At 38.4% G+C, this 18,313-nt stretch overlaps 1 protein-coding gene across 3 annotated transcripts; it reads left to right on the forward strand.

Annotated features, from left to right (window-relative positions):
• The first annotated feature begins 1,341 nt into the window (after positions 1 to 1,341).
• Positions 1,342 to 14,766, forward strand: LKRSDH (lysine ketoglutarate reductase/saccharopine dehydrogenase). 3 transcript variants are annotated; one of them, XM_028306434.1, is made up of 21 exons: positions 1,342 to 1,531; positions 4,276 to 4,422; positions 4,744 to 4,920; positions 5,119 to 5,271; positions 5,726 to 5,872; positions 5,953 to 6,031; positions 6,372 to 6,499; positions 6,954 to 7,105; positions 7,473 to 7,595; positions 7,993 to 8,164; positions 8,672 to 8,742; positions 9,504 to 9,628; positions 10,303 to 10,537; positions 10,751 to 10,887; positions 10,974 to 11,086; positions 11,168 to 11,336; positions 11,421 to 11,515; positions 11,856 to 11,962; positions 12,303 to 13,201; positions 13,642 to 13,818; positions 14,266 to 14,766. In XM_028306434.1, exons 1-21 carry the CDS (start codon positions 1,457 to 1,459, stop codon positions 14,382 to 14,384), a joined length of 3,600 nt encoding a protein of 1,199 aa, XP_028162235.1. In that variant the 5' UTR covers positions 1,342 to 1,456; the 3' UTR covers positions 14,385 to 14,766. The 3 variants fall into 3 exon arrangements, with proteins under 3 accessions (XP_028162235.1, XP_028162236.1, XP_028162237.1); XM_028306435.1 differs by having other exon boundaries at positions 11,856 to 11,952; positions 12,293 to 13,201; XM_028306436.1 differs by lacking the exon at positions 12,303 to 13,201 and having other exon boundaries at positions 1,349 to 1,531; positions 11,856 to 12,057; positions 14,266 to 14,763.
• The last annotated feature ends 3,547 nt before the right edge of the window (positions 14,767 to 18,313 follow it).

Consider the following 18,313-nt stretch of genomic DNA (forward strand, 5'->3'; position numbering starts at 1 on the left):
AATAAAACATTAATTTTATTTGTATGTGTTTTACTAACGGTACTTTTGGCGATCACTCACACAAATGCAATTCTCAGCTTAAGTTGATAGGACTGTATCAATCCGAGGGAGGGCAAACTTAGGACTGTTGACGTGCGCCACTTTTGCGTTCATTGTTTTTCTATGGCTCTAGCACGCTCTAGGCTTGAAAGCTATAATACTATTCCCTCAAAATTCACTCTAATTACCGCGAAAAACGAATTCTGAAAATTGAGAAACAAAACCCATCCTCTTTTCGCTTCCCGTACAAAAATTAGAATTCTGCCATGCCAGCCCATTGTAAATACTTAAGTCTGCCGTAAGTTTCCCAAAATTAAGTTATATTTTATCTAAGATAAGATCTAAATAGATAAGACAGTAAAGTATATGCAAGCTTAAAATTTCTACAAATAATGTGCTGATCTGTTACTTTGCTCTTAATAAAAGGTAGGAGAAGTTAATACCTATCTACACTGTATTATCCTCGATAAAGATTTTTCAAGGGGACGCAATACTTGACACATTAGACTGCAAAGACTACTTACCTAGGTTAGGTACCTACTCTAATTAGTAAGATCTTAACAAATATTATTTTCTGTGTAATTTCTGATGCGACACGACATGCCTAAACGAACAGGCAATTTAGGTTTAAACTTTTTTTTCTTGTAAGAACTTATAATAATTACAATAACTAATTCACTTAAAATGAGATTTTCTAAAAATAACAAATAATTACATGTTATTATTAGAGCGCAGCGCAGCTGTTTATAACGAAAAACCACGTAGCGCGTGATCGGATTTTAGGTAAGGATTACCTGTCCTCTCAGAATACGGTTGTTCTGTATTCTGAGCCTGTCCTATACCTATTTAAAGTTGACTAAATTAAAACAGCAGCAGGCAGCTCGATGATAGAAAAGGATTTCTGAATTAAAAAATAGCTTCTGCAGTCTGCATTTACTTACTTTACAAGAATATCATAAGAAGGCAAAAAAATAATTTTCATTAGTCTTGTGATGGAACATAAAATGTATTGATTAAAAAGTAATACATACATAATTGTTTTTGCTGAAAATGGGACTTTGAAAAAGGTTTCCTTGATCAATTTTATTTAACCGATAAACCGAGACATAGTGTTCGCTAGTGCTACCACTCTTTGATAACTACTTACGTCCATAATATGGTTCCTAATTAACTAATTTTCATGTTATTGTCATTAATAAATCATGACGCAGTTGTTTTATCAACAAATGAGTTACTTGAACATAATATCACTATCATTGAATTGATAAACGTCATGTTGATTTTGTTTTCTCAAAGAAGCTTCGTTTGGGCATGAAGCTACAGCACCAGATTACGAGAGAACTTCGCGCGAGGCGCATGGTCCGAGTGCTTATCAATTTTTGTATAATTAGTCTCACAGTTTAAATAATTCATTAAAATGTTACTAAAATCGTCGACTCTTCGACCGAAGAGTCAATTCGTGAAGCAAATAGTTTATTATTCATCAGCAAAGGTAAGCCGGCTTTGTTTTTATTGATTAAGCGTTAATTATATATTTTGAACATAGGAGCTTATACATATTTTAATAACCTACACCTTTTTAACAAAATTAATTCAATAAGATTATAATATTCTACAAGTTATGTACAGAGAGAACTAGGAAACCTACTTTACTAAAACTAAACTTTTATTGAGTCGTCTTTTATACTCAGTCCTTACTGAATTTAAATAGTTAATTGTCAAAGCTTTGAACGAAAAAGTAAACAAGTAACTAAAACCTCAGTATAATATTATATTTGATTTATTTGCTGAGTTAAAACTTACTTTACGTACTTCAGATCAGAAAGCATAACTTTCTGTCCATGTCGTTGCCGCACACGTTACGTACTTAGTAGGTACAATGACGGCAAGAGTGAAGCACCTGGGAACGGTATAGGTAATTAACCATACCACTTTATTAATCTAAATCTACAAAAAAAGCTTTTATAAATAGAAAATTCAGGTAGGTACAGCTTAGTTTTCGTTGTCGAACTCCTGAAACTCCTGAATCTGTTTAGTATAGCAGGTTTCAGGTGCGACCTTGAGCTTTACATTAGTTAATTATAACGATATTGCTAACACAGTCAAGTTAATAAAAGTCTGCCAAATTCAGGCAACCAAGTCAAGTTTGATAATTAATATTCTGATTCATTCTAAGTCGTATGAAATATTTATTTCTTACTTATTACGTATTTATTTATCAATCGACAAAAAGGGGTGTTGCGATAAAAATCGGACGAAGATTCTTAATCAAAGAAAATTTATTGTTATCAACGTAACTTGTTTTTCATTAAAGTTTTTATTTTATTGAAATGCGAAAACATTTCAACCGACCTTGCCATTTACAGGAAGTTAATGTTTGCCAAAGCAACAATAAACTTTATCATTTTGCCGCCGCTAATCCGATAGCTGTTACGATGGAAATTGGTCGGTAACAGTTGCCGATTTGTTTTGATATCAATGTTTATTATTATGTTACCTTAACCACTGACATCAATTTAATGATAGAGCGTGTCGAACAAATGAACATGGCACTAATTTATACCGATGCCTGATGGAACTAGGTAACTTTCAGCACTTTGATTTAACAATCGTCTTTACGTGTTTGTTTTTTAAATGATGTTATACAGGGTGTTAGGTAAATGGGCATATGAGCCGACACTAGCCCATTTTAACATGATCATATAAATGGTATAGTGAAGTCAGAAATTTGATATCATCATTTTAATTTTTTTAATTTTCATACAAAATAAATTTTATAAAATCCGATTTGTATGAAAATTAAAATAATAAAAATGAAGATATCAATTTTCTGACTTCACCATACCATTTATATGACCATGTTAACATGGGCTAGTGTCGGCTCATGTACCCATTGATAGACTCACAAACTTCATAACCAAATACAATTTAATCAACAGTGAACAGTACGGCTTTCAAAAATTGAAATCAACTTCTACAGCAATTTTTTCGCTAATGCATCATGTTTTAAATAGTGTGAATGACGATAAGTTGACTACTGCACTGTTTCTTGATTTGTCGAAAGCATTCGACCATATCTCCCATGAGAAACTACTTACCAAAATTCATGAAGTTGGCATTAGNTACCCATTTACCTAACACCCTGTATATAGTACCTAAGTAGGTATTTTGATAATAAAACGTACTGGGAATTTGAAATTGCAGAAATCGGTATCCGTAACTCAAAATAAGTACTTACCACTACATAAATACCTACGTACTCGCAAGTCATTACCTAATATTTGTCAGATTTTAAAATATTAGAAGGCACTTCAGGTGAGATACAGGCCAAGAGCTTCCTCGTTAGGGCGCGTTTAAAGAATAATTTTAAATTTCTTTTTTCTGTAGTGCTCGTACTTTGAAAACCAAATTAACTTTTCGTTGGATAACATAACCTTCGAAAACCTATCTGCGAAAACCTGTTAAAAACCAAATTCCTGGAAAACCTAATTTTCCCGAAAAAAAATTCTAATACTTACCTACTTGCGGTATAATTCTTCGAAAAACCATATTTATTCGAAAACATAACTTTTGGAAAACTAAATTCGAAAACCTATTCTTTTGAAGAATATCGAAAACTTAACTTTTCTCAAAATTAAACGTTCATTAAATTGAACGTTTGTAGGTAGTAGGTATACCCAAAATTTCAAAAACCTAATCTACCTATGTTTGTATAATTTTTTTTTCGAAAACCCAACATTTTTAAACCTAACTCTTAACTTCAAAAACCTAATCATCTAATACCTACCTAATTTCCCGAACTTTCTTTAAATGAACGTAGTTTTTGGAAAACCTAGGTATCCATTCGTAATTTAACTTGAAAACCTAATTTCGAAAACCTAACCATATTTTATGAAAGAAAACCAGATTCTTAGAAAACATAGATAACTTATGTTGAATCTACTTAATTAGAAAATTTTCGAAAACCTAAACGTTCTTTAACCTAATTTTTAAAAAGCTAATGTTTTTTGAATTGAAATTTTCGACTCCTTAGCTTTTGAAGCCAAATTTTTTGAAACCGAATTTTGAAAACCCCGGGAAACTATTGGCATCATCTCAGCCACTCCACCACACACTGCCGCCTTGGACGAATAAAGACTGCCGCCCATTATGTGCCCGTTATTATAAAATACAAAATATCGCTAAAATAAAAAGTGGGACACTTTTTACGTAACTAATTTTTGATGTTTTTTGCAGTCTCAACGAGTCATAGCTATACGGAGAGAAGATCAGTCAGTATGGGAACGAAGAGCCCCATTTTCACCTTCAAATGTAAACAAATTCGTGCGGCAAGGAGTCAAAGTTATAGTGCAGCCTTCAAATCGACGCGCCTATCCTATGCAGGTAAACGGCAAAACATTGCTTTCCCGATAACCGAGGTCCTAACTTTAGCTCTCGAATTTTTGAATCAGTACAAGAATTACTTTCATAGATAGAGAAAAACTGCTATTAAGTCATCATGACTACCGTACCGAGACACTACTTATAGATAGACACGATAGAAATTTTATTGTTCGAGACTCACGAGTGAGCCGCGTGGCATAAGTACAACGTGTTATGCTACTTTTTTTAATTTTGGGAAAATACGTACTCCGTGGACGTCTTTCGGCTGAAACGAACGAACGAACGAACGTACTCCGTTCTTCATTACTTGTGTGCTTTCAGTCGTACATAAACGCGGGCGCAGATGTACAGGAGGACATCAGCGAGGCGAGTGTGATCTTCGGCGTGAAGCAGACCCCCATCGATTTGCTCATACCCAACAAGACCTACTGCTTCTTCTCCCACACCATAAAGGCTCAAGAGGCCAACATGCCCATGTTGGACGCCATCCTTGCTAAGGTATTATAGAGCGTTCCTTTTCTTTCTAATATGAAATTCTCCGCTTGAATATTTTGATGATAGCGGCTGCGTTTTCATACACGTGGGTAAGGGGCCGCCATGTTTGCTAGAAACAATTATTGTGCGACGGGGCTCAGATCAGCATTTTTTATTTTAGAGACCTTCCACATTAGTATAACATCTTTAGAATATTTTCAGAACATTCGTCTAGTCGACTACGAAAAGTTGATGGACAACGAAGGAAATCGCGTGGTAGCGTTTGGCAAGTACGCTGGTGTGGCCGGCATGATCAATATCCTCCACGGTCTTGGGTTGAGGCTGCTGGCACTTGGACACCACACTCCTTTTATGGTAAGCATTCATGAAACTGGTGAAGGTAGCGGCAAGTATAGATTCTATACGTTAGATAAACGATCTATACCTGGCTGCGGGTAGCGCAAGACAAGTCATTATGAAATTCCTTTGGGGCCCTTGTCTAGCAGGGGACGTCATTTTGGCTGAAGCGATATCACGAAACGTAGATATGTTTAAATGTTGTCATTCGTAACTGTGCAATGGTAGAGAACAGTAAAATCAATTATACAATCCATTGATGTAGAGTTTCAAAGAGCCTAGCTTAATTAGCATTTTTATTCCTCATAGTTACTCTAGATTTAATGAAGCCTTTGAATGGCTACCTAGCTAGAGGCTTTGTTCAGCGGGGGCCATAGTCAGTAAACTCAGTAGGTTCCCATAGGTAGGTTAGTATGTGTTTTAAAACAAGAATATTGGATCAGTAGCTACAAGTGTGTTTTGTTTTATGCAGCACATAGGGCCAGCTCACAACTACCGCAACTCTAGCATGGCGCGACAAGCCATTCGCGACGCCGGCTACGAAGTAGCTCTTGGAATGATGCCCAAATCTCTTGGACCTCTCACTTTTGTCTTCACTGGATCTGGGAATGTTTCACAGGTGAGTATTTCAATAAATTATCACTATGCACTAGCTGTGTATTTGTTCCTCTCTTTATTGTTGTTTTATTTTAATTTTAGGGAAGTCAAGAAATTTTCCAAGAACTACCCTACGAATATGTACCTCCGGAAATGTTGAGAAAAGTAGCAGAACATGGAAGTAAGTTGAAGCTATGCATGGTCACACATGCTGCGATGCGAATATTATAAAGGCCTCGAATTGAGCTGGTTAGATTCGTTATTCTGTAGAGGATGAGTAGGGCAAAATCGGATTCCTAATTTGTTAATTTAATTTCCGTTTACAATTGACAACAGACATGCCCGTAATCGCAAATACATACAAATTAAATGTAAACAATATAATTAGTAAATTCGTAACCAGTTCTTTAAAACAATCAAAACTTCGAAAACGGGAGAGATCGGGTATGTTATCAGAACAGGAAAGGAGTTATCAACAAAGCATTGTTTATCAATTCATTAACATTGTTAATGTTGTGAAGGTCCAAACAAAATTTACGGCTGCGAAGTGCGTCGGCGAGACCACTTGGTGCGGAAGAATGGGGGCGGCTACGATCACCAGGAGTATGAGGAGCACCCAGAAAGATACATCTCTATATTTGCGCAGAAGGTAAGGTCTGTGCCTTGGTGGTACTGGATGTTAGATGTTGCTTAGAAGACAATACAATTCCATATTGTCCTCAGGGGTGCTTAATTCCTTCGTACATTTTAATTTCTAACTCACTTTAGGTGACATGGTAACTATCTACTTGCCGTAAGATTAAAGCATAATTTAGACTTTTATTATACTACGATTTCTAATGTTATACTCGTACTCGTAGGTAAATTAGTTTTATTGGGTAGTAGGCACCTACTGATGTTTTGATCATGCCGCAAACAGAAGTAGGCAGGTAGCATACGTCATTTGATTCAATAGGTATTTACGTGAACGGCTTAATATTAAAATGAAAGATTAACTATCAATTTTGCTATCAATATCATCGCGAGTCCGACACACCCTTCCGAATAAATATCTAATCGAAAATTTATCGGTCAACATTTTGACAAATAACTTTAACCTTCAGATTGCGCCGTTTACTTCGGTGCTGGTGAACTGTATCTACTGGGCGGTGGACAGCCCGAAGCTGCTGACGATCCCTGATGCTAAGCACCTGTTGGTGCCATCACACACGCCATGGCTGCCGAAGAGCATTGGCGCGCCGGCACTGCCCCATAGGTATCTATCAGAAACGTCCAACCCGATGGCGAAGTTATGGTGGATCATAAAGAGCTATTGGAACATCCTTACGGGAGGATTTGGTGATGGTGGTAAGAGTTTCGGCGCGCCGGCTCTACCCCATAGGTAATCCACGAACTGTCTTCGGATGGATGTTGAAGTGTTTGTACCTGAGAGACTATGAATCATTTTGAAAAATACTAGCTGGCATAGCCGTATATGACACATAATAGTTAAGTCCGTCTACCACCCGCACTTGACGTAGCCGAAAAGTTACAGTGCGCCGTGAAAACTTTTTGTTAGTTGCTTATTTTCAAACCTTTCAAACATTGGAACTGAACTTGAACTAATGACAATCCTCTTGCAGAATGCTGGCAATCTGCGACATCTCGGCAGACCCCGGTGGCTCCATCGAGTTCATGAATGAGTGCACCACCATTGACACGCCGTTCTGCCTCTATGATGCTGACAGGAACAAGGACACAAAAAGGTATGAAGGTCCGAAAATATGAATGCAATGTTAGGTTCTACACCGATAAGTGTAAATATTTCAGAAGTGTTGCAGAGTTACTTTACTGCATCTTGACTAACTTGAATTAAGGTCCTATGTCCCCTAGTTGGGGCAGAGGGCGTTCACAACAGTCCTTTATCGCGTTTGATCTTGATCTTCGCGTTTGATCTCGCTCATCTATTTATCGATNCTAAATTAATTATAATTATCATGTCTAAACAGACATTTATTGAAATTAATTATAATTATCGGGGAAAACCTTCGAGGTCTCATAATTAGCTATTTTCCGCTCTCTATTTCTTCGTGAAACATTTTCAACATTTCTTCACTCATTCATCACATCGAGGACTTCTTTCAAAACGTCTGTCTCTCTCAGTTTCAAGGGTCCAGGAGTACTGGTGTGCTCTATTGACAACATGCCGACCCAATTGCCTCGTGAGTCCACGGATTTCTTCGGAGACCTGTTGTTCCCGTACGCAGAGGATATCATGAAGTCGGACGCCACCAAACCTTTGGATAAGCACGACTTTTCACCTGTTGTGCAAGGGGTAAGAAAAATAGAGACTTTAGACTTAATTAAGAATATAAAATTTTATATTCTAGCTCATAATGTTAATTAAGGTTGGTTTTGCTCGTGTAAATTATAATGATGACAATTATTTAGCCTTTTTTAGTTCAGAAGGTCAAGACCTTTAAAAGCAACATAATTATAATGAAGTAGGTAAACCAAACCATACCTAATTCAAAGTTCCCAGAAGAGATATGAAATTGTATAGGTACTGCGTGAAGACCCTGCTTAATATTATTAGAACAATCGCGAAATCGCTTTTCACGTTATAGATTACAAATGGGTATTTGAATTTAATCCATCTTCAATTTTGATAAATAATGTGTGATCAAGTTTTTATCAATAAATAATAAGACAAATAGGCGGGTTTTATCTAAGATACCGAATTATTATTCACATACCAAACAACGAAAATGTGCGTAGTAATAATTAAATAGTATTTTTTTATAGATAAATGAAAATAAATATTATTAATTTGCATTTTCAGGCTATTATAACGAGCAACGGAAAATTGACTCCACCTTTCGAGTACATCAATGATCTACGAATGACCAACACGTAAGTTACTTTGCTACTTTTTACTAAAACTGCTATTTAAACAGAATTTGATGAACTTAGAGATAGTTTAAGACTCAGGGAAATCATAGGATAGTTTATCCCGGGTTTTCTAGGGAGACACGCGCGACATGATTAATTTCACGCAGGTGAATCCGCGGACAAAAGCTAGTAAACTAATAATTTAATAATTAAGATTGGAAATTTTAGCAAGTTAAGTAATTTATTATCGGTCGGTACAGAAATCGGCGAGGGCGTCTGATAACATTATATTATTACTTGACCTACCTACGCGCTATCTTTGGTGACATCGTATTATTTGCACATTTTGAGTATCAGTAGTTATTTACTTATTTACCTTACTAAACACACGATTATTGGTCCTACCTAATCACATGTTTGGAAGACAGTTCAGGTGATAAAATTACGACTTTGTAAGTTGGTAGTTACATAGTTAGTTCATTCAAAGGATGTCTGCGAGGTACGTGGTCTTCTTAATTTCCAGATTTATTAATATTTTTAATTGCCTGATTAAGTTAAACAAGTTTTGAAAAAGCGACCACCTAATATGTAAATACTAGTTACTTAATCACTATACATAAAAAAAAAATCTTTCTTTCTTTGAAATACCTACCTTATATATTACAAAAGGACGAATAATTTTCAGTCAAGTTATCTGAGAATCTATGGTTGCAGAGTTGACACTGCCTCTCCTCGTCACACTTCTGCGACTGACTTGTCTTATTGCTTCATTTTGGTTCCAGTCGTTCGCGTCATAAGGTGGAGGGCAGCGAGCAGCAGGCACCCGTGGTGATCCTGGGCAGTGGACTGGTCTCCGCCCCTGTGGTCGAGTACCTGTCGCGGGACAAAAATATCGCTGTCACAATAGGTAAGTACATGTACTCCAAGTTATAATTAATTAGTCAAATTCTTGCAGAGTAGGTAGGAGTAAACGGTTACAATACAATGGGTAAACGGTAATGGGTAGGACTCAAAGAGAGTGGTACCATAATTTGCCTGACACGGAGCTGTGGACGAATCTCTAAGACAATAACTCGCGGCTCCGTTTCATTTTGTTGACACTGTCAGATTTAGTGGAAAATCTCGCCCTTAGGCCTGGTTCAGACACTGCGATAATCGCGCGGTTTTTGGCAGTTCTCGTACATTTGCATCAAACCCGTCTCCGCACGGTTATCGCCTCAGTGCCTCACCCAGACACCGCGTGTTTATCGCGCGTGTTTGAACCAGGCCTTATGGTGAGTAGAGTGGAGTAGTAGAGTCACCATAACATCAAGTTTAAATAGTATTCAATTTGTTGATCAAACGTAGGTATAGTTCTTGCAAATCACGAAGCTTTACTTGTGTGTGTACGTAACGTAGTACATGCAGATGATGATAGTGTAATGCTGGTAATGTCTAACAAAACCATAAAGATAATAAGTAGACGAATATTAACTTTCTGATCAAAACTTAATTGAAAAACGAACAGTAGTGAGCCACACATGTAAAGCTCACTAGCCTTCGAAAATTCCAGCAACTTCACATACTTAAAACTTTTCCCAGCATCCCAAGTGAAGGAAGAAGCCGACGCACTAGCGGAGCGCTACGGCGTCCGATCCGAGTATTTAGAAGCCAACGACGCGGACGCCCTGAAGTCGTTCGCGTCACGTGCTCGTCTCGTGGTGTCCCTGCTGCCTTACGACCTGCACGGAGCGGTGGCCAAGGCCTGCATTAGTGCTGGTGCCCACATGGTGACGGCGTCTTATGTCCGCCCTGAGGTCCAGGAGCTACACGAATCGTAAGTGTATTGTGGTTTTTTAAGCTATCTGCGTTTAAACTAAATATAAGCTGTGTGTTATCCAAATAAAAAAAAATTGTGGCTACATTCCCAAAAAATGCTCAATCCAAATCAATACCAATTTTTGAATCAACAAGAGCACTAGCCTGACACTGACTACGATTTTAACTGATGTGTATTTTGGTTTACTACACCTTCTAATTATTGTTACAGTGCCAAAAACGCTAACATAACGTTACTAAACGAAGTTGGATTGGACCCGGGTATTGATCATCTACTGGCCCTGGAGTGCATTCATGACATCCAAAACCACGGTGGAAGAATTGACTCCTTCGTCTCATACTGTGGAGGTAATTATATTGCTCATACATAGATAACTTTCACAACTTAACGTGGTATTAAAATCAAAACAATACTTTTATATGTAAAATTTTAGGTCTTCCGGCGCCTGAGTTTAGCGACAATGCTCTGAGGTATAAATTCTCATGGAATCCTAGAGGTGTTCTTCTAAATACAATCTCTGGAGCCAAGTACCTCAGTAAAGGACAGGTAAATATAAACATTTTGCAACTAAAAATATTTAAACTCAGTTCTTTACAACAGGAATTACAGATAATTATATTTGTCTAGATCGTTGAAGTTCTAAGCGGCGGTGAGCTGATGTCAGTAGCGCGTGATCTGGACTTCCTGCCAGGATTAGCGTTTGAAGGCTTCCCCAACAGAGATAGCACAATATACTCTAAACTTTATGGTGTTGAAGATGCACATACTATGTTCAGAGGCACTCTTAGGTATAAAGGTAAGAAGATTATGATTGTGACCGAAACTGATTGGGATGCACGATTGTTTCCCCATAACTAACTAATATGGTATTAATTTACAGGATTCGCTGAGACAATGAAAGCATTGCAATTATTTGGATTGATCGATCCTAATCCTCACCCATCTCTACATCCCGAAGGACCTAAAATAACATGGGTAAGTTGACTTTAACATAGGTAAAGCAAAAACTAGTTTCTGGCCTCAAGCGCACTAAGCAGGTAGATATATGAACACTCTTGGCTGCATATACCGTCATATGTTTAACTGGCTGCCTGGCGGTCGCAATCTCTGGGTTTCCCATCCCATACAATCTTTAAATTCCTTAAATCTTGTAGCAAAATGACTAATTCCAGGTTCCATTTACACGACTTCTTAACGAGAAAGTCGTGAATCAATAGAGTCCTATTTTTTCTCTATTACAAAATTCGTCGAAATTAGTTTTGAGATATAAAAATAGACGAGGCTACTCTCACATATTTTATAAATCTTTACCCAGCGTCAGTTTGCCTGCGAGCTACTCGGCCTGATGGACTCATCCATCTTCTACGAGAACCTGCGCAGCCGGCTGGCGGAGCGCATCGGAGCCGCCGGCGCGCACGCGCTCGAATCACTGGGTCTTTTGGATGACGAGCGCGTGCTCAAGTGCAACACGCCGCTCGACACCGTCAGCCACTACCTCAGCAAGCGGCTGCAGCTCGGTCAGTACAGTCATGTTCACACGGCAGTCCTGCTGAGCTGAGGACTCGTCATCTTCTACGGAACCTGCGCAGCCGGCTGGCGCTGGAGNCGTGCTTAAGTGCAACACGCCGCTCGACACCGTCAGCCACTACCTCAGCAAGCGGCTGCAGCTCGGTCAGTACAGTCATGTTCACAGTGGTAGTTCCAACTGGGCTGAGGACTCATCATCTTCTATGAGAACCTGCGCAGCCGGCTCGCACGCGCTGGAGTCTCTAGGCCTGTTAGACGACGAGCGCGTGCTCAAGTGCAACACGCCGCTCGACACCGTCAGCCACTACCTCAGCAAGCGACTGCAGCTCGGTCAGTACTGGTCATGTTCACACAGCAGCAGTCCCTACTGGAGTCTCTGGGGCTCCTGGACGACGAGCGCGTGCTCAAGTGCAACACGCCGCTCGACACCGTCAGCCACTACCTCAGCAAGCGACTGCAGCTCGGTCAGTACTGGTCATGTTCACACAGCAGCAGTCCCTACTGGAGTCTCTGGGGCTCCTGGACGACGAGCGCGTGCTCAAGTGCAACACGCCGCTCGACACCGTCAGCCACTACCTCAGCAAGCGACTGCAGCTCGGTCAGTACTGGTCATGTTCACACAGCAGCAGTCCCTACTGGAGTCTCTGGGGCTCCTGGACGACGAGCGCGTGCTCAAGTGCAACACGCCGCTCGACACCGTCAGCCACTACCTCAGCAAGCGACTGCAGCTCGGTCAGTACTGGTCATGTTCACACAGCAGCAGTCCCTACTGGAGTCTCTGGGGCTCCTGGACGACGAGCGCGTGCTCAAGTGCAACACGCCGCTCGACACCGTCAGCCACTACCTCAGCAAGCGACTGCAGCTCGGTCAGTACTGGTCATGTTCACACAGCAGCAGTCCCTACTGGAGTCTCTGGGGCTCCTGGACGACGAGCGCGTGCTCAAGTGCAACACGCCGCTCGACACCGTCAGCCACTACCTCAGCAAGCGACTGCAGCTCGGTCAGTACTGGTCATGTTCACACAGCAGCAGTCCCTACTGGAGTCTCTGGGGCTCCTGGACGACGAGCGCGTGCTCAAGTGCAACACGCCGCTCGACACCGTCAGCCACTACCTCAGCAAGCGGCTGCAGCTCGGTCAGTACTGGTCATGTTCACACGGCCAGTCCTGATGGGCTGAGGACTCGTCAACTTCAATGGAACCCGCTATTCACATATAAAAACACTAACTATTCTATTGTTATGGTTAAATAAGCTGAAAGTAAAGTCACACATGGGACAGTCACGATCACGAACAATCGTTGCACCACGTTGGGCGCCAATTTAGGACCAAGTTTTTGTAAGCTTTTATTTGGCTTTATTACGATGATACTTTTAAAATAACCTTTCCTTATTTCTTCTGGCTTCGCAATTCACCACAAAATTTTTTTATGCAAAAGTCCTTGTTTGAAAAAATCTCTTTTAGCGACTATTCGCTAGAAGTAGAGAGAGCTGAAGAAATATTATTTTTAAAGCTCTTAAACTGTAGAAAAGGTTATGGATGGCTTTGAAGAGACATTTTATGTCCCTTTCTCCAGACAAAGACGAGACAGACTTTGTGGTCCTCCGCCACGAGGTGGGCGTGACGTGGAGCGACGGCAAGAAGGAGCGGCGGGAAGTCACCATGACGGTGCGCGGCGACCCCGCCTCGCACACCGCTATGGCCAGGACGGTCGGACTGCCGACCGCTATCGCTGCCAAGATGGTGCTAGATGGTAAGTGGACTTGTCGTCTTGGTGGGGTTTTGGGCACGATTTTTGAAGTTAACTGGCTGCAGTGTTAGATTCTATAGGGGTAGGNGAGGTAGGTAAAGTAAGCGATAAGTAGTGTACTTATAGTGGTACTTTCGGAACGTTTTTTAAATTAATATAACATGTACCAATTGTTTCTCATCTAAACTAGAGATAGAACTGAAACTGACTGGAAATGGCCAAGTCTTGGTTCTTACTTACTCACCCACAACATGTGTCATTTTTCTGTACAAAATTTTCAGTATCAAATAAGGATTTCTTTTTTTACAAGCAGACTTCTTAATCTGCAATAATAATTAACATACATAAATAATGACTTGAACTTGAATTTCCAATTAGTAATGCCAAAAATAATTTCGTCTAATTTTCAAGTGTTTAGTATAAATTGACAAAAATATTTTCCGTGTGCAGGAGAGATCCAGGAGCGAGGCGTGGTGTTGCCATTCGCGCCCGTCGTTTACAAGTCGCTGCTGTCGAGGCTGCGCGCCGACGGCATTACAGCTAGAGAGACTTCTACACCACTCAACTAAACTTCCTGAAATTACATTAACTGTCAAGTAGCATTCAAGCGTGAAGAAAAAACAAAATGCAGATGATTTCAGCCCACATTTAGCATTTGTTAAATAATATTAACGTTGATCTTGAGATTTTCTACTAACTTCATGAGGTTTTACTCATGAATACAATTTGTTATCTTGTTTTAAAATTTTTACTGTCAGGAAAAGTCGACAAATAAACTAGGTACTGAAATAAGTAGGTTTCAGAGACTGAAATTCTTTACTTTTGTATTTAGATTTGTAAATATTTATGTTTGATTTTATTGCGTATTATTCATAAGCACTAGTGTAGTAGGTAGGTACCTACTTCTCGTATTAGAGTTAAGTATTTATACATGTATGAATGATATAATTTTTCTATTTTTAACTTAATAAAATGCAATCTTAAGTATTTTGTATTTTTATTGTACTATTTTTCCTAGCCTGGATGAATGAATTTGTGAGAGGTTTCTTCAGAAATAATTAAAGATGCTCGATTTCCATCTGATACCATGTTTTAATAAACATTTTAATTTGGAAGTGGTGCCGAACGCAAAAGTAATAGCCTGACCAGGAACATAAAAACCCTCCCCATGTTGCGGAAAACTAATGGTACTAATTTCTTTTGATGGCAACAGTAACTGAAAACTTCATTGACATNTGGTCATGTTCACACAGCAGCAGTCCCTACTGGAGTCTCTGGGGCTCCTGGACGACGAGCGCGTGCTCAAGTGTAACACGCCGCTCGACACCGTCAGCCACTACCTCAGCAAGCGGCTGCAGCTCGGTCAGTACTGGTCATGTTCACACAGCAAACTAGCTGACCCGGCGAACTTTGTTCCGCCTTAATGGCAATAAATAAGCAGACTTTTTTTTTAATTTCGAACGGGATAAAAAGTATCCTATGTCCTTCTCCTGGCTCTAAAATACCTCCCTGACAATTTTCAGCTAAATCGGTTCAGCCGTTCTTGAGTTATAAGTGGAGTAACTAACACGACTTTCTTTTATATATATAGATGACCCATTCTATCTGCCAAATCATTTTGGCACACGATGCGCCAAACACCCTGTATATAGATATGTCACGTAATAAATTGCTGCCATACATACAGTACTTTGACGATGTGATAAAAAAACATAACAGCGTGCTTGGAGATTTAAAAATTCCCAGTAACACGACATTCAAATAATATTTTATCTTGTTGAACAGAGACTTTGTCCATGATATTAATTTCATTTCAAAACAGTAGTACGAAAAAAGGGGTTCGAAAAATGGGTATGACAGTACCTATAATGGACTGACGTCACACTTTACAGTCACAGTGTATTTCGGAACGGAAAATTTTGCGCGGAAATACAGTCCTCTCAACTTAAGCTGAGAATTGCATTTGTGTGAGTGCACACCGCACAGTCTTTTATTTTGCCTTAGAAGCGGACATCCCTGTTTTATTAATTCAATCGTTAGATATTACTATTATGTATACAATTGATGAAGGAACTAGTAGTTGTATTTGTTTAGTTTCGAAGAAATATTCGATTTTGTGATTTTATAAAAAAAACTGTTTTAGAAGCATATTTTCAAAAAAAATTACATTAAGTCAGAATTTTGTAAATAAATTTACCTATCACTATAACGTCTACCTTCATGTAAAAATAAATGGTTATTGCTGCAGTAATTTAGGAATTATTTAATAATTTATGATTTTCAGAAAACATTTTTTTCTCTGTTGTCCTAGAAAAATGNGCATGCATCTATCCTTATCTGTGGTGAGCACTGCTTAGTGCTCTCACTGTTGAAAAATTCGTTCCATTATTGAACTGCCACCACTAACGCAGTACCCTAGCTACATATAAAACTAGCTGACCCGGCGAACTTTGTTCCGCCTTAATGGCAATAAATAAGCAGACTTTTTATTTATTTCGAACGGGATAAAAAGTATCCTATGTCCTTCTCCTGGCTCTAAACTACCTCCCTGACAATTTTCAGCTAAATCGGTTCAGCCGTTCTTGAGTTATAAGTGGAGTAACTAACACGACTTTCTTTTATATATATAGATGACCCATTCTATCTGCCAAATCATTTTGGCACACGATGCGCCAAACACCCTGTATATAGATATGTCACGTAATAAATTGCTGCCATACATANTATCTACCATACCTAAAGTATCATAGTCAGCCTAGGTCATAATGATCACAATCAATTAACAATGAATTGATTATTTTTAAAGTCCAGACTCCAGAATCCCCTATACATTTTTTAAATTAAAACCTTTTTAATAGAGCGTTTTTGAGCTTAGTGCGGCCGTCATCCACTGAAAAAGTAAACAAATGTTTTGATTCAGCGAGGCAAACGCTGAAAATGAAAATACTGCTATACAGTAATGTCATCTGGAAAAAAAAGGTTTGACATGCTTGTCATTCTTATATCATTTTTTTGCTAACCTAAAATGTTTTATCAAATGACTTGATTTTGCTGTTTTGAGTTATTTTTTACGGTTATTTTTATAAATTTATTGAGCTAAATCTCGATTGTGTCGTGACACGTTCATCTTGCACTTAAGAATTTTAACGCGTGACAATTTATAATGATGACTTTGCGTTAAGTCTAAAATGGAAAACGACCCGAATAACACTGTAAGTACCTACCTTCGACTGCATACGACCAGCTTGCAGTATGAGCGATATCCAGATTGCACCGCTTACGGGACCCGCCTGACCCTTCCGACAATAACAAACCACAGATAATACCTACACAGCAATGAATGTAGACCAGAGGAAGATTTCGTGTAAGCTTCTCTTCTAATTTGTAGAATCAACGTAAACTTAGTTAAAATTAATGTGTATTGTTATCTAAGGTCACATATTGATTCGATTTCTCGATTATTAAATACTTGTGTAACTTACTAATGTGGATTAATAACGATTGTATTACTATTAGAGTTCGTCATACTTAATTAACGAAATAATATTTTTCGGATCATTTATGTTAATGAACATTGTTTATCTTGTTGGAGGAGGATAGCCCGGATATCTAATCTTCTGTATGTAGTAAAGACAACAGCATATCAGGCTAAATACTATAGCACCTTGTACAGATTGTAATTCGTGCTATTTTCCAACTAAAAATACAGTATAAAGTGCCGACGACTCTACCTACCTACTGTTTTGTTTAAAGGCGAATACTCAATACTAACAATACAATAAACTCAAATAAGACTTTTTACTTTACTTTAAAAAAGAGGTCAACATTAATGTGATTTTTAGCATCATACGACAATTTAATTAAATACACCATCAAGGTAGACATTGCATTGCATTTTTTGGACAAGGAAAAAAGTTGTTGTTTTTTAAGTAAATCTTTTAAAAATTACTTTCCAAAAATGTTAAATATAAGTCATTAGTTACCTGAAGTAGGTCTTAGTCTCTATAAGACCTTGATTTTAGCAGGTGAAATAAATACAGTGTGAGTCACGTTAAAGTGTACATATGAAAATAGATGAAACTAGACCTATTTTTATCGACAAAAAAGAGGTCAAAAATTTTTTGAGATTTTTTTTTAATTTTTTATAGAATTTTTTTTCTTCCTATTACTTATTGTAAAGAAAACGTAATAACTTTTAAACTAAGCAGTATATCCTGATAAAATAAAAACAGTAATAATGCTAAATAACAGGCAATACTAAAAAAATACATAAAATACACAAAAAATGCCAACAAATAATAAAAAATTATACTTTTTGAAAAAAATCTGCTTAAAAATTCGTGTTTTTTTGGTTATTTGATAAATTTCTCCAAAAAATGCCCATATAATAGGTGGTTTTTATTACTTTGTATTATTCTCTATCGTATTATCTTTGTAAAACCAAAAATCGCATGTCTCTATCCCTATCACAACATTTGCTGTGATCGTTTGAACAAAG

Source organism: Ostrinia furnacalis, unplaced genomic scaffold (genome assembly GCF_004193835.3).
Source record: "Ostrinia furnacalis isolate ACB-3 unplaced genomic scaffold, ASM419383v2 OfSCF1955, whole genome shotgun sequence".
Lineage (NCBI taxonomy): Eukaryota > Metazoa > Arthropoda > Insecta > Lepidoptera > Crambidae > Ostrinia > Ostrinia furnacalis.